The sequence below is a fragment of the Dermacentor variabilis genome, chromosome 7, assembly GCF_050947875.1.
Source record: "Dermacentor variabilis isolate Ectoservices chromosome 7, ASM5094787v1, whole genome shotgun sequence".
In the NCBI taxonomy this organism is placed as follows: Eukaryota; Metazoa; Arthropoda; class Arachnida; order Ixodida; family Ixodidae; genus Dermacentor; species Dermacentor variabilis.
Window position 1 is genome coordinate 176,492,158 of NC_134574.1, and position 26,851 is coordinate 176,519,008.

Below are 26,851 nucleotides of genomic sequence, written 5' to 3' on the forward strand. Positions count from 1 at the left end.
GAGACATTCACTTTGTTTTTGAACATCACAACAGGCAGAGGTATTTCTTGCAAAGACCGTCCGGCGACCACACCTCCATTGGCCGCGGATGCTAGTTTCCCGGCGGCGGTGACGAAGAACGGCGCCGAGGGGACGGAGAGCGACAGGGACGGTTACTTGGAGGCGTCAAACTGCGCTCAGAACCTGGCGAATCGCTGCGTCTGGTCGCGTGTGAGAAGTGGTCCATTGGAAGCAAATCGGTCGTCCGCAAGTCATATGAAGTACGGGTTCTGGGTGGCGAGAACATCGGTGGTGTCCTTCGTGATTGACGGCCTTGGCGACAATACCGAGCTATATGGCCTGTGGAACCGCAGTTGTAGCACACGGGAGAGTCGCGGTTCACAGCATCTTCCTCGAAACGAATGCTAGGCTGCTGCGGGCGGCGAGAGAGTTCGTTGTCATGTGGATAACGTGTCTCTGCTGCTCGCTGAAATCCGTTATGTCGTTCATAAGTCACGTCGTGGTAGTAGGGTCGGTGCTGTTCTTGTCGCGGCCTGACAGAAGTCACAGGGCCTCGGGGGTAAAAACGCGGCTGCTCTCGTTGTGGCCGAGCGTCGTAAGTAGGGCCTCTGTCGTAGAGACGTGGCTGCTGTCGGGGCGCGAGTTCATAATCCTCAGTGCCCCTCGCCGCAGGATACGGGGAGAAGGATGCCACGTTTGGCTCGAAATCTGGTGGTAGGCGGAAGCTATGAGTGCCTGGATGTGTCACTTGCGCGTGCAGGCTGAGCTCTTCCCGAACTATTTGTCGTATCGTTGATGCCAGATCGAGGGGCTGGTTGCTGTCCACGCTTGCAACTGTCGTCACGTTGGCTAGCCTGCCAAACTTCGGTGTGATGTGCCTCGTCTTCAGTTGCTCGAAAGTACGACAGTGCCGAATGATGTTAGCGACGGAAGCCAGGTTGTCCTTTGCGATGAGGAATTTATAAACGTCTTCGGCAATTCCTTTCAGGATGTGCCCGACTTTGTCTTCCTCAGACATTCCAGAGTCCACCATCCTACACAGTTTTATTACCGCCTCAATGTAGGTCATGCAGGTTTCGCCTGGCACTTGCGCACGTTGCAGTAGCGTCTGTACTGCCCTTTTCTTTTTCGTCGCGGAGTCGCCGAATTGCTCATTGATTTCGGAAACAAATGTTCCCCATGTTGTGAACGTTTCCTCGTGATTGTCGAACCACAACAACGCAGTATCCGTTAGAAAGAACACGACGTTCGAAAGCTGAGAAGCGCTGTTCCACTTGTTGGCGGCACTCACCCGGTGATAATGGATGAGCCATTCCTCGACGTCTTCGTCCGATCTTCCGCCGAAGGAACGTGCATCTGTCAGTTGTCGAACGGAACTTGTCGGCGCAGCTGTTGGAACGGGCCGTTGTTCGTCTGCGTCGCGGGACACAACTCCGGTAGATTCGGTGGGAGTCCAGCAAGGCGACGGCTCCGTCGAAGAACTTCTGCTTCAGCCTCCGTCTTCGGTTGTCCATTACCCCGCACCTTCCACCACAACTGTTACGAAGAGTTGCGAAGAAATGGTTTTATTTACAGGCGATGGATGATGATCGTAGCGTGATCGTAGCTCAGCCCGGCCTCTCAAACTCTTCGTTCTCTTCGTCTTCTCTCTTCTTGTCCGCGCCTTTCGTATCCGTTACAATATGTTCGATTAACTTGCAACATGATGAAGTTAATGATATTGGACGATAACTAGTTACTAGGGTTTTGTCACCTTTTCTCGGTATGGGAACGACACGTGCAGCTAGCCAGTTTATAGGAAGATTAGCCGAAGATAACGAGGAACGGGAGATAAGAAGGGGCGAGCGCTTCAGCATACCTGCGCAGAAAAGCGTTCGGTATGTTGTCTGGTCCTGGAGACGATTTAGCTGTGAGGTTCAGCAACATCGACACTACACCCGGTTGCGAAACAATATCAGAGGTCGAGTTACATGACATGCGATTAAGGTTTATACCATCATCGAAATTGAAAAAACACTCTGAAAATAATTATTGAAGTGCTCCGCGATACGTTGTTTTTCGACGACGACATGGCGCTCGTGAACAATCTGGTCAATTGACTTGGCTTTTGTGCTTAGAAAAGCCCAAAATTTTTCGGGTGCCGTTTGAATGAAATTTGGAAATGTATGGTGAAAAGACCAGCGCTTAGCTTGCCGTACTTCTTGGTTTAGTTGATTTTGGATTTCGTGAATTGAAACACGTGAATCACATCGTCGTCTTAAGCGCTTAACTTTTCTTTTAAGGTGCAAGATCTATCTCGTTATCCAGGGAGTACTCTCGGAAGTTTTTTTTAGTTTTATTGGGAATAAAGTTTTTAAGGCAGTGAGTGATAATTTCTTTAAATTTGTCCCAAAGCACAGTAGCATTGTTACCGTGAAAGTTATCAAGGCATTGCTCAAGACAATCCAAGACACTTTCGTCTCTGGCACGAGAAAGATCTTTAACAGTGTTTGTTTTACATTTTTTGGTGTTAAGCACTTCCAAAGAAACAGAAAATTATACCAGACTATGATCAGAAATTCCAGGTTCACCCGAAACAAACAAGCTTTCTATAGAACGACTTACAAAAACGAGGCTGGTTGAAGTATGGTTGCTGACGTACCATAGGTGCGCGTTGGCTGTTTTACGACTGGTTGTAGATTGTGAGACAGACTGATATCGGGCGAGTAACCTGAGTGTGAATAATTCCCGGTGCAGAGAAACCCGTCCTCCCAATCAATATCTGTCGCCTACAAGTAGTACGTTATCGCTTCTGAATGAAACCATGTGTTCAAAAATATCACGAAAGAATTCTGGGGGCGAGTCAGGTGCTCGATAAACTGTAAATAGCAAAAATGATTTATCCCAGCAAGCAAGCTTTATTGTAATAGATTCCAAGTTAGCGGCCTGACATAACAGAGTAGCGGCGGATATAGTTTCTTTTACCAAAACTGCTACCCCGCCAGCTCTAGTACACCTGTCACGGCGATGTGCTCTATAAGGTGGAGGAAACACAATAGCATCTTCAATATTGTCATGCAACCATGTTTCTTTTATAACAGCTACATGGGGATTGTAGCCCATGATAGTTGCCTCAAGGCTTTCCGATTTATTAACGACACTGCGGGCGTTGATGTTTAAAATTCTCAGTTCTTTAGCACCAGGCTAAGTGTCAGCGGAGGCAAGTCAATCATTTTTCCAAGTACTTTCATGGCCGTCAATCTATCATCATAATCATGTTCGTAGGACCCTACTGATTAAACCGCCTAATTTTGTTTTATCTCGACTTGATCACCACCACAAAGTCCATGTCCCTCACCAAAACACTGTAACATACTCGCACTCTATCCTGCCCAAAACCAGCCTTGACTGGAACCATCTTCCCGCCTCACGCCTCATTAGTTAGCATTACCAACTGTGACAATTTTCGTCAAAGTCTTGCCAGCGCAATTTAACCCATTCCAACATTTGTTTTTCTGTAAACGTTCTCTATGTCGGTTAGAAACTTAATCTTTAGTGTCTTAATCGGCTGCTATAGTATTTTCTTGCCGTAATTATTGTACAAGCCTTGCGTGAAAGTGGGAATTTTCGTTGTTATTAGAAATTACATTCGTTCCGATGCTTGAAATTTTCAATTGTGTATGTGCAAATAACTGTATGTATGTTGAATGATTGGCCCCTCGCCTCTATAATGCTTGTATGCCTTGAGGGTACAATAAATAAATAAATAAATAAATAAACTAACGGATGGGATTGACATTAGGTAGTTGCCAGTTTTCGCCGAGTGTCCCCTCTTGTTGAATTTCTTTCTCTATGATATCGCCTTTGATATATCAAATAATGTTATGGTGTAACTATAAAAACAAGAAAGTGACAGTAAAGTGAAATTATTATTCGTCTAGTTGAGCTCTAAAGACATCAGTAAATTCATAGCTTATGCTCAAATATTAGTGTGACAAATGAGCACCATGTTACAGCAGTGCAGGATGAGACTGACTGACGTTGCATAAACAAAATTTTTGCACCGCAGTTCGGAAGTAATGAGTGTGTAAGGTTCGTAATAAAAACTTATGCCGGGTGTCCCAGTTGACTTGGACCAAGATATTAAATAAACCCAAGAGCTCTAGAGGAATTGTACCAACTGCATAGTAATGGCATTCATACGTACTTAAAGGCAGTATTTTTTTCATCACGAAGTACTAATTGCTTTTAATTAGGTAACTTTTTAATTATTCTTTGAATCGCAAACATGCCAATTACGAAGTTGTAGGGCACCTTAAATAACCTCCGAATCAAGCATCTATTTCGTCCTTTTTTCATGAAAAAAGCGAAAGCCCGTGAAATACGCGAAATGTGAAATAGATGCGCTGCTCAAGCGCCTCTAAGCAACCTTTGAAAGATATACGGCTGCATTCGTTTATCGCCGCATCTTATAAGGCTTCGTCATGTGGGATGGCTCGAGAGGTTTCGCGACCTAACTATAGCGTGGTGCGACAAGCGTCGGCCTCTGCGGACGCAAGAATGTTTGTGCTCGGTCATGAGGCGCTCGGGGTAGCTTTAACCTTCGCGTATCATGAAACAAAGCGACAAAAGAAATTCAACCAATGTGTAATAAAGAACAGCGCTAAAGAACACGAGAAAAGAAAAAAAGGCAGCTCTCGGAAGAACAAAAAAGAGCTACTGAAGAATTTATTTCAATAAAAAATAAATCGAAAGCACGTAAGGCGTCTCGGCCACCCACAAAAAAACATCCAAAAGTGCAACTGGTTCAGCCATTTACCCTTTCTATCTCTTGAACTCCGGGAAAGAGGCAAAACAAAGCGGTTTCTTACCTATTTCTATCTCTGTCGCAAGCTTTTTTGATCCAAGGATAGGGTGACATCATGAAGGTGCGTTAAACAGTCACGTTTTACACCAGTTTCGAGGGGTTATTTTCCACTGCCACTTATAGCACGTGCTCAAACAGGTCGCCATATGAAACAATACAGTACTTGCTTTTTTCCAACAATTGTGCTGTTGCAGCTTTGACCAACGACGTCGCAATCTCGCGGCAGACTCTGCTTATTTCTGCCTTTAGGGCGTCCGGTGTGGTAGCTTCGCTGCTATGCACGCAGTCGTTCACGTAGCTCCACAAGATGTCCAGAGGTGTCATGTCCGGCGACCTTGCAGGCCAGGGTACAACTCTATGCCGGACAATCCACTGTCCAGGAAAAAGTTTGTCGAGCCACGTTCTAGACTGACTATGCGCAGGAGCACCGTCGGGTTGAAACCAGATGTTCCGAACGTTGCAACAGTTGAACGTTGAAAGTGGAACGTTGCAACAGACGTGGTTCACGGGTGCCCTCGAGTATGCGTTTGAGACGTAGCCTTGCGTTGTTAAAGTGTTGTCAAAAGAGATGGGTCCGATGATGTTGCCATCAAAAATACCGCACGACACATTAAACGACCGCTGGTATTGGTGTCGTGTTTGTGCCAGCCACTGGGGATTACTATCACTCGAGTAGTGCGCGTTGTGAAGATTAACTTGTGCGTTTCTGGAGAAATTAGCCTCATCCGTCCAGAGCACGCGAGTGAAAAAGCCCGGTTCTGCTTCACATTTTGTGAAAATCCATTTGGCAATGTCAAGTCTGTTTTCAAAATCTCAGTCTTCAAGTTTTTGATGAAGATGTACGTACATGGTACGGGTGCATGTGGCGTTTTTTTTTTTAAATCATCCACACTGATGACCTTGAGGTTCCGGCCTCCGCACTGGCGTCGCGCACACTACCGTGAAGCTTAGCAGCAAAGAATGCCAAAACATCCGTTTCCGCTTTTTGAACTATAGTCGCAGTCCTCTGTCGCTTTCTTGTGGCACTAGCAGTCTCGCAAAGGACTTCGTACTTTCTAAGTATTGTTGACGGACTAGGGCGTCCTCCGCAATGCCGCATGCGGAATAGCTTTGCTGCCTTCCTCATGTCGCCGTGCGCCGCCCGCAGTGCCAGGACCATTTTAGCCTTGTGATCATTCGTGAAGGGCATGACTGTCTGCTTGAAAAGCAGGTCACTGGCGTGGTATACCGTTGAGATCTCCCGTTATTATCTGCGCACTGACACGTCAAGCAAGAATGACTTGATGAAGAACAACAACATATGCTGACCGTACAAATCCACGAAAACGCATTATATGCATGCAGCCTGTGTAAGGCTTGCTTTTATTGCTAAAGGGAACCAAAGGAACATACATTCCGGGCGCGCACATCTACAGAACAAGATTAGTGCGCAAAATTACAGTCCGAAGTGGGCTGTCATGGTTTCCCGTGAGCTTAAGCTGCGCTAGAAACGAAAGACACCGGGGTTGAAGAGGACAGGACTGCGTTCGTCCTGTCTTCGTTCGTTCTACGCGTCCATCCTGCCTTTTTCTACCTCGGTTGTCTCGTCCCTAGCGCAGTTTAAGTCAAAAAGCACCAACTAGCCTCCGAACACACTATCCACGGTTTCCCTGCTTCTAAATCCCCTCCCCTTTCCTTCTGTAGTTCCGCTACGCATATCAATTCGTCAGCGGCGTGTTTTCGTGATGCCATGACGATCGCATAGCTTGAAGCCCTGTATCCAGCTGCCGCCGCTAGTAAAGCCCTTGTTTGGATCGGACTGCTGGTACGATCTGTTGGGAACTCGGCGCTGACGCCCGTGGTTGTACCTGGGTCGCAAGCCCCAAGGGTAGCGTTGGCCTGGCGGCCTGGGGTACAACTGGAAGCATCCGAAGGTCCCGGCAAAGCATGAGTCGACTGGTAACAACGAAACAACTTGTTTATTTTAACATCGCAAAGAGTTGGTGGTCAGGTTTGACCGAAGTAGAGAGACGGGAGAGCACTTCACTCAACAGAAGAAATCGGAGCCCTCCCTTTTGCGTCCGGGGGCAGCTGTTTTTATACTCTCGCAGTTGAGGGCAAGAAGGAACCCCTCAAAAGACGAGCACGTGAATGTACAATGGGCTAATGGTGACGCACACTGTCGTAGCGATGCCGTAGCACCATGACGAGCACGATCTCGTAGCACCCTGTCGAGCACGATCTCGTAGCACCCTGTTGTAGCGCTGCCGGTCGGGCACAATGACTGTAATGAGAGGATGGTCCCTGCTTTGGCATCGCCTGTTTCGGGCACAATGACTGGAATGAGAGGATGGTCCCTGCTTTGGCATCGCCTGTTTCGGGCACAATGACTGGAATGAGAGGATGGTCCCTGCTTTGGCATCGCCTGTTTCGGGCACAATGACTGGAATGCGAGGATGATCCCTATGCGGTCGCATCGCCGCAGTCGCGCCTGGAAACACCTGGCGATGAGTGTTGCGGCGACGACGATCGGGCCAAAATGTCTGCCGCCCCGCCGCAGTCGCGCCGGCAAACCCACGTGTCGCAGGCGAAACGCAACAGACCGCCCCGCCGGGGGAAGGAGATCCCGATGGACAGGGGACTGCATCCGCTGTCCGGAGGGAAGTCGCTCGATGATGCTCATAACCGAAGTCGGGCGTCCCTCGACGTTTCTCGAGCGCAGCGCACAGAGAAGGCCTCGTTCTCTAGTTCAGGTTCGCACGGGACACTGCAAAGTGACTTCGGGAGAGTTCACATTTTTGTTCTCGTTCCCGGCAAGCGTTAGAACTACGCTGAAACTCAACCGCTCAGTCAGCAAGCACGGCACAACCCTCACTAAGCCCTGCCAGGCTCTTTCCCCTTTTTATACCACTGCCTAGTTCCTTACAGTAGTCTAGCATCACTCAGAACGCGTCCACAAATTGAAAAATTGCACTAGAAAGCATATCATCACTTTGAAACACTAAACAAAAGCAATATGTTAAAAAAAATCCTGCCTCAGGAAGAAAAACATCAGTAACCAACAATTTTGAGGCTGATTCCTACGTTAGGGGCTTCGACTTAAGCCATCGGCGTTACCGTTGAGACTCCCCTTTTTGTAACGCACCTCAAAGGAATATTGTTGTAAAGCGAGGCTCCAGCGCAGGAGGCGGCCATTTTTGGAAGAGATGGTCTGCAGCCATTGGAGAGGGCAGTGATCCGTCTCAATGATAAACCTCGAGCCGGCTAGATAGCATGACAATTTCTGAACGGCCCACACGAGACACGCACACTCTTTCTCGGTGGCGCTATACGCCTGCTCACGACTGGTCAGCTTACGACTAGCATACAGGACGGGGTGTTCTACTTCTCCATTTTCCCGTTGGCACAGTACAACGCCCATGCCTCGCTCACTAGCATCGCACTGAACAATGAACCCTTTTGTATAGTCTGGCGATCGTAGCACAGGCTGGCTTGTTAGGGCACTCTTTAGGGCGCTAAAAGCTCTTTCCTTTGTCTCGTCCCAGACGACTGTTTGAGGCTCTGTCTTTCTTAGAGCATCCGTCAGGGGAGCCGCGATATCAGAGTACCTAGGGATGTACCTCTGATAGTAGCCGGCGACACCTAAGAACGACCGAATATCGGTCTTTGTGCGCGGTTGCGGAAAGTCTCGCACAGCGGCCACTTTTATTTCAGAGGGGCGGCGACGACCCTGACCAATCACGTGACCGAGGTAGACAACCTCGGCCTGTGCTAACTGGCACTTAGGAGCCTTTACTGTCAAGCCTGCTTCGCGCAGGCGGGTTAGCACTGCCCGCAAGTGTGTCATATGCTCAGACCAGGATGCGGAGAATATCGCTACGTCGTCTAGATACGGTAAAGCGAATTCTTGCTGTCCCCGCAACACTTTATCCATGAGACTTGAAAAACAGTATGGCGCGTTCTTCAAACCAAAACTCAACACTTTAGGACGGAATGTTCCCATTGGTGAAATGAACGCCGCATACCTACTAGCCTCTTCTGTAAGTGGAACCTGCCAATAACCCCTGACAAGATCTAGGGTGGAAATAAACTGAGCGCTACTAACTTTCTCAAGGCGCTCCTCGATGTTAGGGATCGGATAAATTTGATCCTTAGTGATGGAATTAAGCCTGCGGTAGTCGACGCAAGGACGAGGTTCCTTGCCCGGTACCTCAACTAAAATCAAAGGGGAGGTATAATCACTCTCACCTGCCTAAATAACACCGAGCTGTAGCATTTTCTTTACCTCAGCCTCCATAATATCGCTCTGGCGGGGTGACACCCGATACGCCTTGGATCGTACTGGCTCTGGGGAGGTAAGTTCTATATCATGAGTAAGTACCGAAGTCCTACCAGGCCTCTCAGAGAACAGACCTTGAAACTCTTGTAATAGCTGGTGTAGTTCGGTTTTCTGCTCGGGCGACAGCGGTGCTTTACTGATAAGGTCACTAATGACTTGACCGGTGTCTTCCCTGTTCGTCACTGAGCCTAATCCTGGAAGCTCGACCGGAAGCTCTTCAGGAACGTTTATCATCATGCACACCACTGCTTCCCTTTGTCTATAAGGTTTGAGCAGATTACAGTGGTAAACTTGCTGTGCTTTCCGCTTTCCTGGCAGACTTACCACGTAGTTAACGTCCGACAGTTTCTGAACAATTCGTGCTGGGCCCTCCCACTGCACGTCTAGTTTGTTGTTTAGCGATGTGCGCAATATCATGACCTCATCGCCAACCTCAAAACGACGGGCCCTGGCTGTCCGATCATAATAAACCTTGGCCCTCTGCTGGGCCTTTGTCATTGCTTCACCTGACAACTCCTGTGCCCTTCTTAAGCGTTCGAGGAGCTTAAGCACGTACTCCACCACGACTGGGTCGTCGCCCCTACCTTCCCACGATTCTCGAAGCATGCGAAGCGGAGATCGAAGCGAGCGACCGTACACCAGTTCAGCTGGCGAAAACCCCGTAGCCGCATGCGGCGCGGTTCTTAACGCAAACATCACCCCAGGCAAACACAGCTCCCAGTCAGTTCGATGTTCAAAACACAACGCTCTCAACACGCGCTTCATGACGGAGTGGAGCTTCTCAACGGAATTCGACTGTGGGTGGTACACTGAGCTGTGTAGCAGCTTTACCCCACACCTTTCGAGAAAAGTTGTCGTCAAAGCGCTAGTAAACACTGTGCCCTGATCTGATTGAATTTCTGCAGGAAAACCAACTCGCGCAAATATGGACAGTAGTGCATTAACTATCTCAACTGAGCTGAGTTCTTTAAGCGGCACTGCTTCAGGGAACTTTGTCGCTGGGCAGATCACAGTCAAAATGTGTCTGTACCCCGTGGCTGTTACCGGCAGAGGTCCCACAGTATCAATAACGAGCCGTCTAAAAGGCTCCGTAATGATAGGTACCAATTTCAACGGCGCCCTCGATTTGTCCCCTGGTTTGCCCACCCGCTGACAAGTGTCACATGTCCTCACGAAATGGTCTGCGTCCCGAAAACACCCTGGCCAATAGTACTCTTGCAAGAGACGGTCCTTAGTTTTCTTAACTCCTAGGTGTCCGGACCACGAACCCCCGTGTGACAAGCGCAACAGATCCTGACGATAGCATTGAGGCACGACCAGCTGATCGAACTCCACTCCTCGGCGGTCTAGATACTTCCGGTACAGGACTCCACCCCTTTCCACAAAACGCGCAGTTTTCCTGGCGATACCTTCTTTGACATTGCAGCGCACGTTTTCCAGGCTGCCATCCTTTTTTTGCTCGGCTATCAAAGCCGTCCGGCTGACTTTTAGCAACCTATCAAGTCCGTCTGACGTAGGCGCGATGAGCAAATCAGTAGATAGCTCTTCTAACTTTCCCGCGTCGGGCGTTTCCTCTCCAGTATCTGGCGCCTTTAACGTTACAGACTCTAGTTTATTCAGTTCGGGCGTGCTCGGCATATCAGCTTGCTGCGCCTCTGACCCTTTTTCGTTGTTTGATAACGTCGGCCCCGCAACTACCGCCTTTGCAGCGAGCTCCCGAACCTTCGATCTGGTTAAGGCCTGAACACTAGCTTCACCAAACAAAAGCCCCTTCTCGCGCAGGAGGTGATCGGACCTGTTTGAAAATAGGTACGGGTACTGGGGTGGCAGCATAGATGACACTGCCGCCTCTGTCTCAAGCGCTCCGAAAGGTCCTTCAATAAGCACCTTTGCTACTGGCAGACACACGCTATGAGCTTCCACGGCTTGCTTGATCCACGCGCACTCGCCCGTGAACATATGGGGTTCTACGTAAGATGGGTGAACTACATCCATCGTAGCTGCGGAATCGCGAAGCACTCGGCACTCTTTCCCGTTCACGAGGAGGTCTCGCATGTAAGGCTCGAGAAGCTTCATGTTCTCGTCAGTGCTGCCTATTGAAAAAAACACAACTTTTGGTGTTGTTTCCGGACACTGCGCCGAAAAGTGACCCGGCTTCTGGCACGTATAACAAACGCCCGCTCGCCTCATCTCGAACCGCTTTCTGCGTTCGGCTTCGGCTGCCGCCGTCTCCTTAGGTTCGGTCGCACTGCTTCCACTCGCATCCGCACTACGCGTGTTCCCCTTTGCTCTCATGGGTGTGAACTTCGGCCTCTCGAACTTCGAGCCAAATTCACCCTTTTGACCATCCTTAGCTCCGCGAGCCCGACGCGTCACAAACTCCTCGGCTAGCTCAGCGGCTTTAGCCACCGTACAAACGTCTGGCCTATCCAAGACCCAGTATCGCACGTTCTCCGGTAACCGACTATAAAACTGTTCTAGCCCGAAACACTGCAGAACTTTATCGTGGTCACCAAACGCTTTCTCTTCTTTGAGCCACTCCTGCATGTTCGACATAAGCCTATACGCAAACTCTGTATATGACTCACTTTTGCCTTTCTCATTTTCCCGAAACTTCCGACGGAACGCCTCCGCAGACAGCCGGTACTTTTTTAGCAGACTCGATTTTACTTTGTCGAAATCCTCTGCCTCCTCTCTATCCAAGCGAGCGACTACGTCGGCCGCCTCGCCGGGTAACAAAGTGAGCAAGCGCTGTGGCCACGTTTCCCGAGAGAACCCCTGCTTCTCGCACGTTCGCTCAAAGTTAACCAGGAACAAACCAATGTCCTCTCCAAGCTTAAACGGCCGCATCAGGTCAGTCATTTTGAACAATACTCGTTCTCCTGCACCGTGTGCCTGACTTCCATTACGAGCGCGTTCCATCTCTACCTCGAGACGCTTCATTTCCAAAACGTGTTCGCGCTCTTCTTTTTCTTTCTGTTCTTTAAGTTCACGCTCTTCTTTTTCTTTCTGTTCTTTAAGTTCGCGCTCCTGTCTTTTTGACCTCTCCTCAATAGTCTCAAGGCATTCCGACAGCTCGTCATCCTCAGCCTCTAACTCAAGAATAGCCTTTAGCAGTTCAGGTTTTCTTAGTTTGTCTGAGACATCCAGACCCAACTCTCTTGCAAGCTCCAACAATTTCGGTTTGCGCAACGACTTCAAATCCATGGCTGCTCTGAATGCTGCTTTCTCTACTGCTTACTATTGTCTTGCCGCAAACTAACCCGGCAGCAACGACAACCACAATTACCAGCTCTGTTTCAGACACTAACAAAAGCCTGGCAAAGCTCAGAAGAAGAAAGTCCCGCACTCACCAAACCTCGCAGGCAGGAATTCCGCGCAGTCGTTCCGCTGCAGGCAACCAGTCGTCACACAGGGCTCGTTGCACTGCTCCCGGATCGTCGTTGAGCTGCTCAGCATACCGTCAACTGCATCTCTTCGCTGCTGGCCTCCGTTGTCGCGATCTCACCGCTGGCAGACAGTTGTTTGAAGTCGGAGGCGATCTCACCGCTGCCAACCAGATGTTTGGATCCCACCGCTGGTACGATCTGTTGGGAACTCGGCGCTGACGCCCGTGGTTGTACCTGGGTCGCAAGCCCCAAGGGTAGCGTTGGCCTGGCGGCCTGGGGTACAACTGGAAGCATCCGAAGGTCCCGGCAAAGCATGAGTCGACTGGTAACAACGAAACAACTTGTTTATTTTAACATCGCAAAGAGTTGGTGGTCAGGTTTGACCGAAGTAGAGAGACGGGAGAGCACTTCACTCAACAGAAGAAATCGGAGCCCTCCCTTTTGCGTCCGGGGGCAGCTGTTTTTATACTCTCGCAGTTGAGGGCAAGAAGGAACCCCTCAAAAGACGAGCACGTGAATGTACAATGGGCTAATGGTGACGCACACTGTCGTAGCGATGCCGTAGCACCATGACGAGCACGATCTCGTAGCACCCTGTCGAGCACGATCTCGTAGCACCCTGTTGTAGCGCTGCCGGTCGGGCACAATGACTGTAATGAGAGGATGGTCCCTGCTTTGGCATCGCCTGTTTCGGGCACAATGACTGGAATGAGAGGATGGTCCCTGCTTTGGCATCGCCTGTTTCGGGCACAATGACTGGAATGAGAGGATGGTCCCTGCTTTGGCATCGCCTGTTTCGGGCACAATGACTGGAATGCGAGGATGATCCCTATGCGGTCGCATCGCCGCAGTCGCGCCTGGAAACACCTGGCGATGAGTGTTGCGGCGACGACGATCGGGCCAAAATGTCTGCCGCCCCGCCGCAGTCGCGCCGGCAAACCCACGTGTCGCAGGCGAAACGCAACACCCTGTATCCGTGGCCATTCGGTTGGGAGCAATTGAGTAGCGGCGCGCGAGCGCGTATCTATTTCGTATTTTGCATGTTTCGCGCGCTTTAGTTTTTTCTCGGAAAAACCATCGAGGCAAAGCTGGGCACGAAACAAATGCTTGATGCGGAGGTTATTTAAGGTGCCCTACAACATTGTAATTGGTATGTTTGCGATTCAAGCAATAATTTAAGGTTTTACTAATTACAAGCAGTTAATTAATACTTCCTGATGAAAGAAATACCGTCTGTAAGTACACACGACTACGACTACTGCGCTGTTGGCACGATTTCTCTAGAGCTCTCGGGGTTCCAAGTTAACTGGGACACTCGATATAAACCTGAACATGAACTGCAATGCACTGCAAGCTGCATTGGAGTACCTGAGGAAGGAATGCTCATAAATGCTAATTGGTTTCTGTCTCAAAAGCACTCTACAAGAGGCACACTCTGGCAAAAACAGGGTAAGGTCACACTGAATCATTTGCAGACCAATGAATTACATAGCCATCTTACACTTTGTACACACACACACATACCACCAGTCTCCTGAAGCAAAGAAGAAAAGACTCAATGACAAAAAGGTTTCACACAGGTAGCCTCGAGCAAGAATTGCTCTACAACTACGCCCTCGCTTTCACATCCAAAAATATTTGGCGCACAGGCAAAGTTTCACTGATGAACAGCTTGACCACTTGGCATTCGGCACTCCCGCTGGCAGCAGAAAATACAGTGGAACAGTGCGGTAGCTGAAATTTCTCCAGTGTAGAGACATTTGCTGCGCTGGACAGGTATATATAACCTGACATAACCAGGTATAGTCAAAAATATAAAATCTTGTACTTGAAGAGAAACTGACGTGACTGGCGAAAAGCGTAGGAAAGTCAGTCAAGCTATACGTCCATGGACTATCTCATAGTATCAGAAATTTTTCCGAACGTTTTAACGTAGCTGTTTCTGCCAACTTAAAGGTTGGAAACGCTTGCGCCGCGATTGAGAGGAAGGAAAGATGGTTAACTACAGCTGGCTGCTCTGTGAAGAATAGAAACTTGTGGGGTTTCGGACTCTCGCGGTGGTTGTGTGGAGCCGTTGCGTTGCCGGAGGCTCCGTCTTCCTGTCTGGACGGGGTGGCAGCGGGTCATAATGCACTGTCACTAGGTGGTCATCCCGTCCACGAGAAGTTCAGCGGGCTTCACCCATTGGCCGACGTTGTGGCGGGATTCGGGCCCTGCTTGCGTGCGCTCCGGGTACGCGCGCGCAAGACGGGTCTGAAGGTGCGTTCCTCTCTGCCGGCCTCGGCGCGCTCATCCCGATGTCCCGAGTCTTGTCTTTGTTTCCTCTGCTGTGCGGCTGCAAGATGGCAGGCGCTGGCCTGGCAGCCTCTTACCGCTGGTTTCTGTCTGTCGCGGTGCGTCGTTAGTGGCCGACCGTGTGTCGTGTTTCAGATTCGGGTGTGTTGTTTAAGCTTGTACCCATCTTCATAAACGTCGGCTCTAGACAGCGACTCGCACAGGGTCTGCACGCGCCTTCCCCGGGGCCCCGCGGCATTGACGCACGGCGGTGGTCGTCCGGCGCGCACGACATCGGAGCGTGCGCGTCGCGAGGAGACCGCAAACTCTCGTGTCTCTTGCGCCGCTGGCGTCGTTTACGAGATTCCACTGTCTCGTGGAAAAGCCTATACAGTGGGCAGAGTGGCAACTGCACGAACAAGCGTCAGCACAAAAATATGTCCAAGGGAAGGCCTAGCTACCTCCCATCTTCTGCGCACTGTAAAGAATATGGTTGCATGTCTTCTCTAGAACTAAGATCATCGTCAAGCACACACACAAAAAAAAAAGCTCGTGCACTTGCAGAAGCCTTTCACATACAAAAGGTGATCGCGTTTCTGAAACCTTTTGATTAGTTGTGAGACGCACATGCTTGGCGACTTATCCCATGTGACATGAGCATGCAGATGGTGCCTTACTTTTTTGCCTTTTTCTTAAAAAAGCTTGAGTTAAACACAGCGCTCTAATCTTGCGTTCTTCCCTTCTTGTGCTGCCGTTGTTCTCCGCGCTGACACAAAGAATGCAATAAGTTACAGTGCACATGCATAATCATTGCGATTTGTTGCACTTATCAGGTAGAATTTTGCAGAAATTGCAAAGCCGTTGGAAGCCAGAAGGACTTCAAGCAAACCCACGTGCTGTCCATCACTCCCGTCATTATTCACATGCTGGATGATCCGCCATGTTTGCGACTCCCGTAGACACTAGCGCCACAGTTATCTCTAGTCACCCTTGCTGTGTGCGGTGCAGTGATCATCTGAATGCAGCGCTTGCTTTTCTGTTGCAGACAGGGGAGGACGCGGCGCCCTTAAGATCCTCTTCGCTCTCATGCTTCCGGTGGTTGTGTGCGCGTTCGTCTACCTCTACAGGTGAGTCGTGAATGCTTTTACCATGCGCATGTAGAATGATAAAAGGCTAGAACTGGTTGGTTAATCAGTCACAGCAACACTCTAAGAACAGTTTACACCCTTTGGCTTGCCCCTTCTGCCACACAAAAATAATCGTCATCTGCCTTGATGCGTTTCCTTTCTTTATCGCTGCAAGCCCGAAACTTTCCAGTGACGCACGGCACGCGCGTTATCAGAAGGGGCACTCCAAAGGGTGTAAACTGTTCTATGCTGATAACGCGCGTGCCATTCGTTACTGGAAAGTTCCGGGCTCGCAGCGATAAAGAAAGGAAACGCATCAAGGCAGATGACGATTATTTTTGTGTGGCAGAAGGGGCAAGCCAAAGGGTGTAAACTGTTCTTAGAGTGAACACTAAAAAAACTAAACAAGGACTACTCGAAATTGTTTTCGCAGGAGTAACCGTTTCTCACATGTAAATGGAGCGGCAGTTATATCCCTACCACACTGCTGAATCTACGTTTCCGGCCTCTGTGCGACGCTAGAGCCCCAACGAGGGCCATAATGCTGTATAATGAAAGAACCAGAAAGAACCAAACTCAGTGTGTTAAGGAACGACTCTCGAAGAATATATAAGTATGCAGACTGCGCAATCTGTTACATAAACATGCAGGACGCTCGCAACCGGAATAAACGGCTGGAAATTCAAACACAGCTGAATGAAAAAATCACCGTAATTACTCCTGTAAGGGCCGCCCTTGTGCAGGGCACTCACTCCCGCACTAGAATGCGAAAAGATGGAAAATAGTTGCACTAAGCGTCAGGCGCATACCCACGTGCTTGTTAATTTCAGCTAGCCGCTACTAGGTGATGCTGACGATCATCACCGTATTATCCCCGCTCGCGGCACCAATCCGCAACTTTGGTCGGTGACTCCGCGGCAGAGGCGCGCCTGAGGTGGTTAGGCCTAGCCAGCGGTCGTGGTGGGTGACGAATACGCAAAGCGTTGCGAAAAGTTCGACCTTAAAGTGTTTTTTACCAGCAGATTACATCGGCGATAAGGCTGCAAATCACGTGCATGCGGGCTGGTCCTACGGCCATGTGCGCGATAGCAGAGTTTGGGTCCGCGTGCGTGGTCAGCCGGCAGCTCGCGCGTGCGTTCACTGGACGGAACAGCGTGTGGGCGTAAAAGCTCCAAATTTATTTCGCGCAGCGCACCCTAAATGTGTCGTGCGCAGTCAAGGTCACATGCGCGGTATCTGCACTTCACGACGCCACGCGACGCATCACAATATTTCAACTTTATTTTAATGGAACACTGAGCGATAGCCTGTAAATAAATTTTCTGTTGTGTTGGCGCTCTGAAAAAAAAAATCACCTCCCTAATACTCCGCACAGATCGTTAACCAGCGAAGCTCAAACGTGCGGCCCCGGTGATCACTGGGTTAATCCCGATGGTTCATTAAACGACGCCTTGGTAGGCCGCCGGATCCTCTGCATACGCAGTTTCTGCTGGCGCTCGGATGCACGACCCTGCTCTTGTGCTCGAGCGGCAGCATCGGCACGGCGTAGACGAGCTCGTTCCCGGTTCTGCTCACGGCGTTGCTGATCGAAAACTGCCTGCTCCTAAGGAGTATGCATGACAGGTGGCTTACCCAGGCGGAGGGAAACTGCTGCGCTTGCGCTTGGCTTCGACGGAGAGCAAGGACGTCACTACTGGCGTAGCTAATCCAACACCACCTATAGGTAGCATAAGGCCTTCTCGCTCCGATTCATTACGTCATGTTACCTGGCCCGACTGCCATAGAATCTAATGGGGATGTTCCCGAGCAGGTAACAGTGATTTTGACGTCACCGCTTTCATCACGCCAGCCTTTTCAATGAAATTTCGGGTCAAGTAGCGTGATGTCATGGATCGGAGTAAACAGGTCTTTTGCTATCTAGGTGTAGTCAGCAAATCGTGCGTCTCTCTCTCTCTCTCATATATATATATATATATATATATATATATATATATATATAGTTTTCTTTTTCAGTTTGTATATGCGCATGGGGTTGCGCCGGAGGAGTTTTCGGCGTACAGGCCGGCGACGGATGGACAAATCGGCTAGCCATACACAGCTTTGCTGTAATTATTCAACCGTCACAATTTGTATTCTTTCTTCAGAGTGCCCGAGCATTCGGGCATTTCCGCGGCATTGTCCGTGTCCGAAAGATCGGTTGGCGGCTTAAGTGTGTTGATACAGTCAGCCGCCATTGGTTGTGTTCGTGATAGAAGCGCTACGCTATACGAAGACACCGAAGAGAAAAAACGGGGCAAGCGCTGTGCCGTCCTTTTCTCTTCTGTGTCTTCGTTTTACCGTGCGCTGCTATCATGGATAAGTTCCAGCTTGCCCGATTCACCATCCTAGGGGTTAAGTTACTTTGCATAGCACTCTGAGCGCATGCAGTTCGAGACTTCAGGGAGTAGCCAAGCCTGCCTCCTGCAAGGCGCGCGCCAAGTAAAAAATTTTAAAAATGTGCGGTCCTTACACGAGTAAATCCGCTATTACCGTGAATGGCTAAATCGCATCTTAGAGGTTTGGAGCAACCACCTATTGTTGCCAATTTCGTATAGGAAGGGTGCAACAAAATGACTGGGTCAAGGAAGGGCGTGCTCATTAGGAGAGGTATGAAGTGGCAAAGGGTAAAAGAAGCATGTAAGGGGCATTTCTGGATTAGCAGCAAATGGGGAAGGAAAAAAGAAGTGGGTGGTAGCAGCATAGCTGTGGAGAAGTAGTGATATGGCATAGAAAAAGAAATGAAATTGGTTGCCTGCATTAGAAGCGTTACTGTCAGAATAGATGTAATTTATTGACAGGAAAGACAGAGAGGTCGAGCTGAGCTAGTGCGCTCTAGTCTGCTACTCTGCACTGGGGAAGAGGGAAAGGGAGTGGAAGTACTGGGATGGGTGATGATGGTAAGTGGCGAGTGCTTATGTATATTAGACAGTGGCCCTACTGGAGCCTCTCGTCTAGCTTGGTGTCCTGCAGGAACTTGAACAGCGCTTTAGTTGCCCGCATTGAAGTTGCAGTGGCCGAAGGGAGCGTCCTCCGACAGTGGTTGCCTGCCAACGCTGGCTAGGGAACTTTCCAACGTCCTTCGCTCCAGCATATATGCTGGGCAATCGCACAGTATTTCTTCGAACGTTTCAGGCATCCGGCAGTGTTCACAATAAGGGCTGTTCGATTGGCCGATGAGGTGCGCGTAGCGACGGGTGAAAGCAACGCCCAGCCGAATCCTGTGTAGCAATGACGTTTGCTGCGCGTAACCTTCGGGGGCAAACGGAATTTACCGTCTCGGTCGCTCACATGTATGCGTCTATGGATGTTGCCATCATGGGCTCTGTATGCCTTCGTAAAGGTCCTGCATGAGTGTCTTGATCATAGAGTTGGTGTCAGTTCGCGAGTAGGCAATCCGTACTTCATCAGAGGAAGATAATGCCGATCTTGCCTCACTGTCAGCGAGTTCACTGCAAATCACACCGCAATGACTAGGCACCCATTGAAAAATGATCACGTGGTCATCTAACTCGGCACTGTGATGAAGTTCGGCGATTTCCAGCACGAGCAACTAATATCGTCCTTTCTTTAAACAGATTTTAGCGCTTGTAGCGCTGATTTGGCATCGCAGAACACCGCCCATATACGAGGTGTCTGCGCTCTCATAGAATGGACAGCCTCCCGTATTGCCGCCACTATTGCCAAATAGTGGCGGAAATAGTCGCAGGTTTCCAAATACCGAAGACAAGACTCGGTGTCACTGCTTTATGAAAAGGCAAGCCTTCCTTTACTTAAAATGCGAAGGAAACAGAAAAGGCTGAGCCTTTTTTACAGCATTATGAATCACATGGTGCTCGTAAACAAGGAACGTTACATAACCGAGACAATGTCGTGGGTAGTAAGGAATAAACATTCAAAGTACGTGAAAGAGGTTAGATTTTCTAAGGATTGTTTTAAATATTCTTTCTTATTGCAAACTGCGAGAGAATGGAATAAACTGCCTGAGAGAGTGGTAAGCGCGACAGACTGTGAGGAGTTTCGGACCCACCTTCAACAATACTCTTAGTGGCACGTGATTTCAGTTTTTGGTGTCTTATAGTGCTCTACTAAGTGCCACAAGCTGATGCACTAAGTGTCATGAATTTTTCCTAATATTGTTTGTGTATCCTGATCATATGCACGGCTGTGTGTTCAGTGTTTTTGTTGTGTAGCATGTAATACATTATTGTACTCATTCCTACCTTGGCCCTGTAAAGGGCTGATAGTATGTTCGAATAAAGAAATAAATATTGCCGCAGCGTGTAAATGTCGATCTGTGGTCCAAATGAAATAGATGGTCGCTGAAAAGACAAGGAAAAAGAAGAAGGAACAGCGCCTAAACGAAACGCACGAGGGGGAAGAAAACTTGGCGGCGGCGCAAACCCTGGTCGACAGAATCAACTTGGACGCACGGAAGCTAATAACAAAACAAACTTCATTTCGACATGTAAACACATAGTGCGATAACAGCAAAATGGGAACCAAGGGCCTATCAGACTCAATGGTTAACAAACGTTCTTTTTTTTATAGTCGGTCAGTACACATAGTTGGGCTAGTTAGTCTGACATGACGCCGGAGCAAATGCGCTTAAGAGACGAGGACGATAGGCGAAAACGAGACACACATAGCGCATCCTTCAACCTGTTTATGCAAGCATCGGGCCGTCACTTATTACACGCGCGACACCTGACGCTGCAGTCATTACGCATCCAAAAACCTTGGTTCCTTTTCTGTCAACGTCAGGGACTCGCACATTTTTCGTCACACATCGACTTCGCTTCGGTAATAAGCCTCGCCCATTGATGACGATTCCGGGCGGTGGAGCCATGTACGTTTGGAAAGCGTGGGCGCTTTTGGCAGTGCGAGTCGAGATGCCGGTTGTTTTTGACGTTATTTCAGCGTAAGGCGGTCATTTAAGCAGCGACCGGTTTGCCCGACCATTCCACAGGGGAATTCTATGAACCACGCCTGTTTGACATACAACGAATTTTCCTTTATGGATCACTGTGCGGGCGGCTTCTTGGAACATCGTTCTGTTAACTTGCACAGCCTGGACGACTTCGAGGAAGCAGAAAATACTGCACTCGACCTTTGTGTTGCTTTCTTAAGGTGGGGAGAGGGTGGGAGGTGAGCAAGTGGCAGAATGCTCACTCACACCGGAGGAGTTTCTGCGTGAATCTTTTTTCTAGGTTTGGCAGGCCACTAAAGAAGGGTCACAAGAACTTGAGTTTGGCCTAGTTGGTGCCGTCCTTTTGTGTTCTCTTCCCCGGTCCTCGTACTTATTAGCGGTCAATATGATATACAATAAAGAAGGAATTGTTTATGATGGCGGAGCAAGAATACGGGGCCAGGTCATACTCACAGGTATGATTTAGACTAATTATTCCATAGTGCTAAAATGACTGTCCTGTGACCAATATTTGAGACAGTCCGTAGTTCTCCTCTTAGCATTCGGCTTCACATGGCCTCGAGCAAAAGCAACGCCGAGTCTCTCAGAGCGAGCTGTGCACCTGCGTCGCAGGAACCGTAAGGTCAACCAGGCCAACAAGAATCAGCCTGGAGAGGAAGACCAGCAATCGGCAGCCGCCTCGCCGGCCCCGCTGGGGACCTACTCTACGGATACGGGAGTTAAGTGTGAGTATCTGTAAGTGTACGTAGTTAGTCGGATGTTCTTCTACAGCGTTCTTGCAGGCAACTGACCAGTACGAGATGTAGACCATAATCTTATCGTTAAAATACAGCTACGATTCTAGTGCGAATTGCATGAAAGCTAAGCCTTTGAAGGCCATTAGGGAAGTTGTAAGCGTGCTTCTCGCATACATAAAAGTAATATACTTTTTTAAAGGTGTGTTCGCAGATCATATGAAGCTAGCACGAGTGACCGTTAACGCTTTGAACAACTACGGGCCAATCTCCGCGCATTGTGCATGTATGACATACTTTCATCGTACTTTTGCTTTCAATAAAAATTGATCAGCATGCTCTTAGCGCGCTAAGATCTCCGAGTTTTTACACGCGCATAATATTGTAGCGAAGTGACGCAGCCGTGAGATATCTGACGCATCAACTCACCAGGGAGACGGAAGATGAATGGGGATGAGCTCTGGCAGGGGCAAGTCCAAATCCGCAGGTACGACGACGAGAGTAGCATTTGAACAACTAGATTTATTCTCTTGGTATTTACCTTAAGTTTAAACTGTACAAAATATCTACAAGCAAAACGATGTCATACCCGTCGTCGTCGGCCTGCCTGACCGGCTGGTCTCCCCTGGTGAAGATGCGCCGTCTGCTGCTGTCTACTTGCTCACTCTAAACTACCCCAAACTATTCCTTAAATAAGTTTCCCCAGCATCCAAGAGACACTTTTCTCCACCAATGGGCTACTTCGTTACTCCGACCAATCAGGCAAGCCGACATCATCCAATAAGCGACAGAGTTCAAGGGGTCAAGAAATGGTCGCGTCAACACTCTGCACACAAAAGCACTCTGAACTTAACTAATTGGCCTTTGACAGCCGAGCGTGAGAAGACGACGCGACATGTGCAGGTGCGACGTCAGGGGCGGCGGCCGCGCGGCAGCACTGTCCGCGGCGCCGTCGAGGTCTTTTGTGTACAATGGTTTGCCCCGCGTCAAGCACCCCACAAAATTCCCCGAAAGACAGCAAAGAGGGCCGCGGTACGCTCTCTTCGCGACACCTCCCCCCTACGAAAAAGAGTGTCCCACTCGTTACAAATCATTACTACAAAATAAAACATGGCTCAAGGAGTTAAACGCGCACATTAGGGATTCATATAAAAAACTGAAGTATCCGTAAGGAAGATTTAGCATCACGTAAAACAAAACAAACAAGTTTTGACAAAATGGAAACAAAATGCACAAGACAAGAAACAAAGTTCATTCGCGCGCGCTACACAATAAAAATAACAATGAAGGTTATACGCTTGCGCTGTGATACACATCAGTGTCCGTGTCGTAAGCAGTGATAGTTCTCGGATCGGCCTCGTTGTGGAATGTCTTCCAGTCGGAGTAAAGTTCCGTCCCATCGTCCGAGTCTTCTACGACGCGCACTCTTTCACAAGTCTCTGTCTTGTACACACAATCACTACGCGAACCGCACTCGCGCACACCACCATTCAAATCGCACTCGCGCACAGCACCACTTGGATCACACACTTCCTCTCGATGTCCGTCAACAGACTCGTCGTCCGCGTCGTCATTATCCGAGCACTGTCTGACGTGGCACGGTTTTAAGCGCGCAACATTAACAACGTCGCGTTTTTTGCCAGTTCTATCCACTACCTCCCAGTTGTTCTCGCCGATTCGCCTAACAAGACGGAAAGGCCCGTGGTATCGGTGAAGGAGTTTTGTTGTCTTTCCCCGAGCTCTGAAGGGAGTCCACAAATACACCAAGTCCCCCGCATGGTAGACTGCACTACGTCGTTTAGCGTCGTAACTACGTTTGTTCTTTACTTGCTGACGCCTCTCCCGTTCGGTCACTAGCTCGCGAGCACGCTGCAGCCGGAGGGCCACTTTCCTGGCGTCCAGTGTGCAGTCAAAACCGCGTTCCGCGCCTAGCGCTACATCTATAGGAAGTGTGGGCTCATGTCCGTGAAGAAGAAAGAACGGGGTGAACCCGGTGGTCTCGTGGGTAGACGAATTGTATGCAAAGAGCACGTACGGAAGAAATTCGTCCCAGTCGCGATGGTGCGAAGAAACGTACATGCTGAGCATATCGGCCAACGTGCGGTTGAAGCGCTCGCACAAGCCGTTTGCTTGAGGATGGTACGCTGTAGTAGTGGCATGCTCGCTACCTATAAGTCGGAAAATTTCTTCAGTCAGGTTGGCGACAAAATGCTGCCCTCGATCTGTTATCACTTTTTCTGGTGCCCCATGGCGTAAGACAAGTTGCTCGATGAAGGCTTTAGCAGCTTCTGCAGCGGTGGCCGCTGTACACGCGACAGCCTCGACCCATTTCGTATGGTAGTCAGTAACCACGAGGATGTAGCGGTTTCCTGCTTTGCTTTTAGTGAAAGGGCCAAGAAAATCCATGCCCACTTGTTGGAAAGGGCGACCTGCAGGTGGGATCGGCTGGAGAAAACCGGTCGGCTTTCCGGGTGGTAGCTTTCTCGTCTGACAGTCAGGGCAGGAGAGGACATACTTGGTGACGTGGCAAAACATCTTTGGCCAGAAATAGCGGCTGCGAATTTTCTCCCATGTGCGCTTGACACCGAGGTGGCCTGCCGTGATGTCGTCATGGCAGTGCCTCAGAACCTCCGATCTCAAACACTTGGGGACAACGAGTGCTGCGCGATCTTCCTGAAAGCCTGTCGCTCTTCTGTACAATACACCGTCGACCAGCCGAAAGCTCCGTGCCGTTCTTTTCGTTTTTCTGACAACGGGCGCACTCGGCTGCTCTAGGTGCTGTATGATTTCTTGCATCCAGGAATCCTCTCTCTGCCTTTCCCTGATGTCCACATGATCCAGCGCGAGCAACGGTAATGGGTTTTCTTCGCTTGCTGGTGCGGGATCATGAGGAATGCGGGAAAGCGTGTCCGCATTTCCATTCTTCAGGCCAGGGCGATGTCGCAACGTTATGTCGAACTCCTGAAGCAACAGAGACCATCTCATAAGGCGACCATTCGGATTTCTCACTTTCATTAGCCAGGCCAGGCTAGCTTGGTCGGTCACGACTGTGAACTTAGACCCAAAAATGTACGGACGAAACTGTCCGCACGCGTACACGACAGCGAGACATTCTTTCTCAGTTGTGCTGTAGTTCATCTCAGCCTTATTAAGGTGTCGGCTAGCATAGGCAATTACTTTCTCTTCGGATCCGATTTTCTGAACTAGTACAGCACCAATTCCATAATCACAGGCATCAGTGTGCACCTCTATCGGCTTCCCGGGCTCAAACTGACGCAAAATGGGCGCCGTGATCAGCTTCTCTTTGAGGGATTGCATAGCCGCTTCGCAAGCTGCATCCCAGACGAAAGGGACATCCTTTCTAGTGAGGTTAGTGAGCGGCCGAGAAATACGAGAAAAATCCTTGATAAATCGCCGATAGTAATTGCAGATTCCGAGAAAGCTCTGTACACCTTTCTTGTTTTTTGGTGGGGAAAACTTTTCAATCGCGGCCACTTTGTCTGGGTCCGGTCGGATGTTCTCGCCAGTGAGAATGTGACCAAGGTACTTAATCTCCTGTCGCGCAAAGCTGCACTTTTCCGGCTTCAGCCGCAAGTTCGCCGCGTCCAAGGCCGAGAATACGCTTTTCAAATCTTGCAAATGAGCGGTCATGTCCTTAGAGAAAATTACAATGTCGTCCAAGTAAGCCAAGCATACCTTCCAAAGCAGACCACTGAGTACTTTGTTAATCATTCTCTGAAACGTGGCCGGGGCGTTACACAGACCAAAGGGAACAACATTGAACTCATACAAGCCGGGCCCACAGGCAAACGCGGTCTTCGGCTTATCTTCCTCCTTGATTTTCACTTGCCAATAGCCCGATGTAAGATCAAGTGTTGTGAAGTATTTTGAGCCCTGTAGCACGTCGAGAATGTCATCGATTCGCGGCAGTGGATGTACATCTTTCTTCGTAACTTCATTCACCCTTCGAAAGTCGACACAAAAACGCCATGACCCGTTCGGCTTTTTTACGAGGACGACAGGTGATGACCAGGGACTGCGAGATTCCCTTATTATCCCATCGCGCAGCATTTCCTCTACTTGCTTCTCAATCAGGTTCCTTTCAAAAGGGGAGTGACGGTAGGGATGCTGATGAATTGGTCGAGAATCGCCTGTGTCGATAACGTGTTCTGCCATAGACGTCTGCTGAATGGGGTTGTTATCGCCAGTGAATAGGTGGCGGAAGTTGTCAATGAGCGAAAGCAACTCAGCCCTTTCACCTGGACGTAAGTGGTCTCCAGTCTCCACGTCAAAATCCCGAGAGTCTTGCGTGTCTTCGGGGGCGATGACTGCCATTTGTGCATTGTGGATAGAAGTAGCCCATCCAAGCTTTGTTCCGCTGAGCAAATTTACTGGCGACATGGTGGGATTAGCGATCCGAATCACACCTGTCCCATGCACGACCTTGGTCACGGTACGAGCAACGTGAAGTCCGCTTTTGAGCGTGCTGTTCGGTTCGATGAGATGGACTCCGTCCCTTGCGACATTTACTTGGACAGCGATTTCAGTGCGAGGTTCAATGCGAATATGCTCGTGGCACCGCGCACTGAGTGCATCATTGTGTGCCAGGGTGCTCGAATTTACATGCAACCGAAAAGTTTCACCGTTGAGTTGGAGCTCACTCTTGGAGAAATCTATTAAAAGACGCACTGCTCGACAAAACGGGAGACCACCTAATAGCTCGTAGGGACAGTCCTTCACAATCAAAAACTTCTCGCGAACAGTTGTGGAGTCGAAATCAAGAGTTATTTCAGTTTCACCTTGGGGGGAGAGCAAGCTTCCGCCGATCCCTCTGATGAAGACATCTTTTCTTGATTTTGATGAAGCACATATTTTTTCAGCGAACTGCGACGAGATGACATTTACCGAGGAGCCAGTATCAATTACGAGTTTTGTGTCGGTACCATTTGCTCGTATCGGTACTGTTAAAAGCTGACTATCTGACATAGTGCATACGGGACGGCCGGACTGGCTCCCTAGGCCCGGCCGTTCTCGTTTCCCGAATGGTTGGGTTGCCGACCCTGATTATTATTGGGCTCTCTCTGTTGGTTTCTGTCATCTCGAAACCGCGTCCAGCATTGGTGCGCGACGTGACCGATGCGACGGCATAGCTGGCATCGTGGACGCCCGTCGTCGGCACGGGAATTTCTTGCCGGCC

At 49.5% G+C, this 26,851-nt stretch overlaps 1 protein-coding gene across 4 annotated transcripts in view; it reads left to right on the forward strand.

Annotated features, from left to right (window-relative positions):
- LOC142588529 (uncharacterized) overlaps positions 1-26,851 on the forward strand; it is a 506,469-nt gene that overhangs the window by 453,632 nt on the left and 25,986 nt on the right. For all 4 annotated transcript variants that reach the window (XM_075700367.1, XM_075700366.1, XM_075700368.1 and 1 more), the window contains 2 exons: positions 15,873-15,954; positions 21,533-21,645. In XM_075700367.1, the coding sequence (XP_075556482.1) occupies positions 15,873-15,954; positions 21,533-21,645 (195 nt within the window). The remainder of the gene's footprint in view (positions 1-15,872; positions 15,955-21,532; positions 21,646-26,851) is intronic.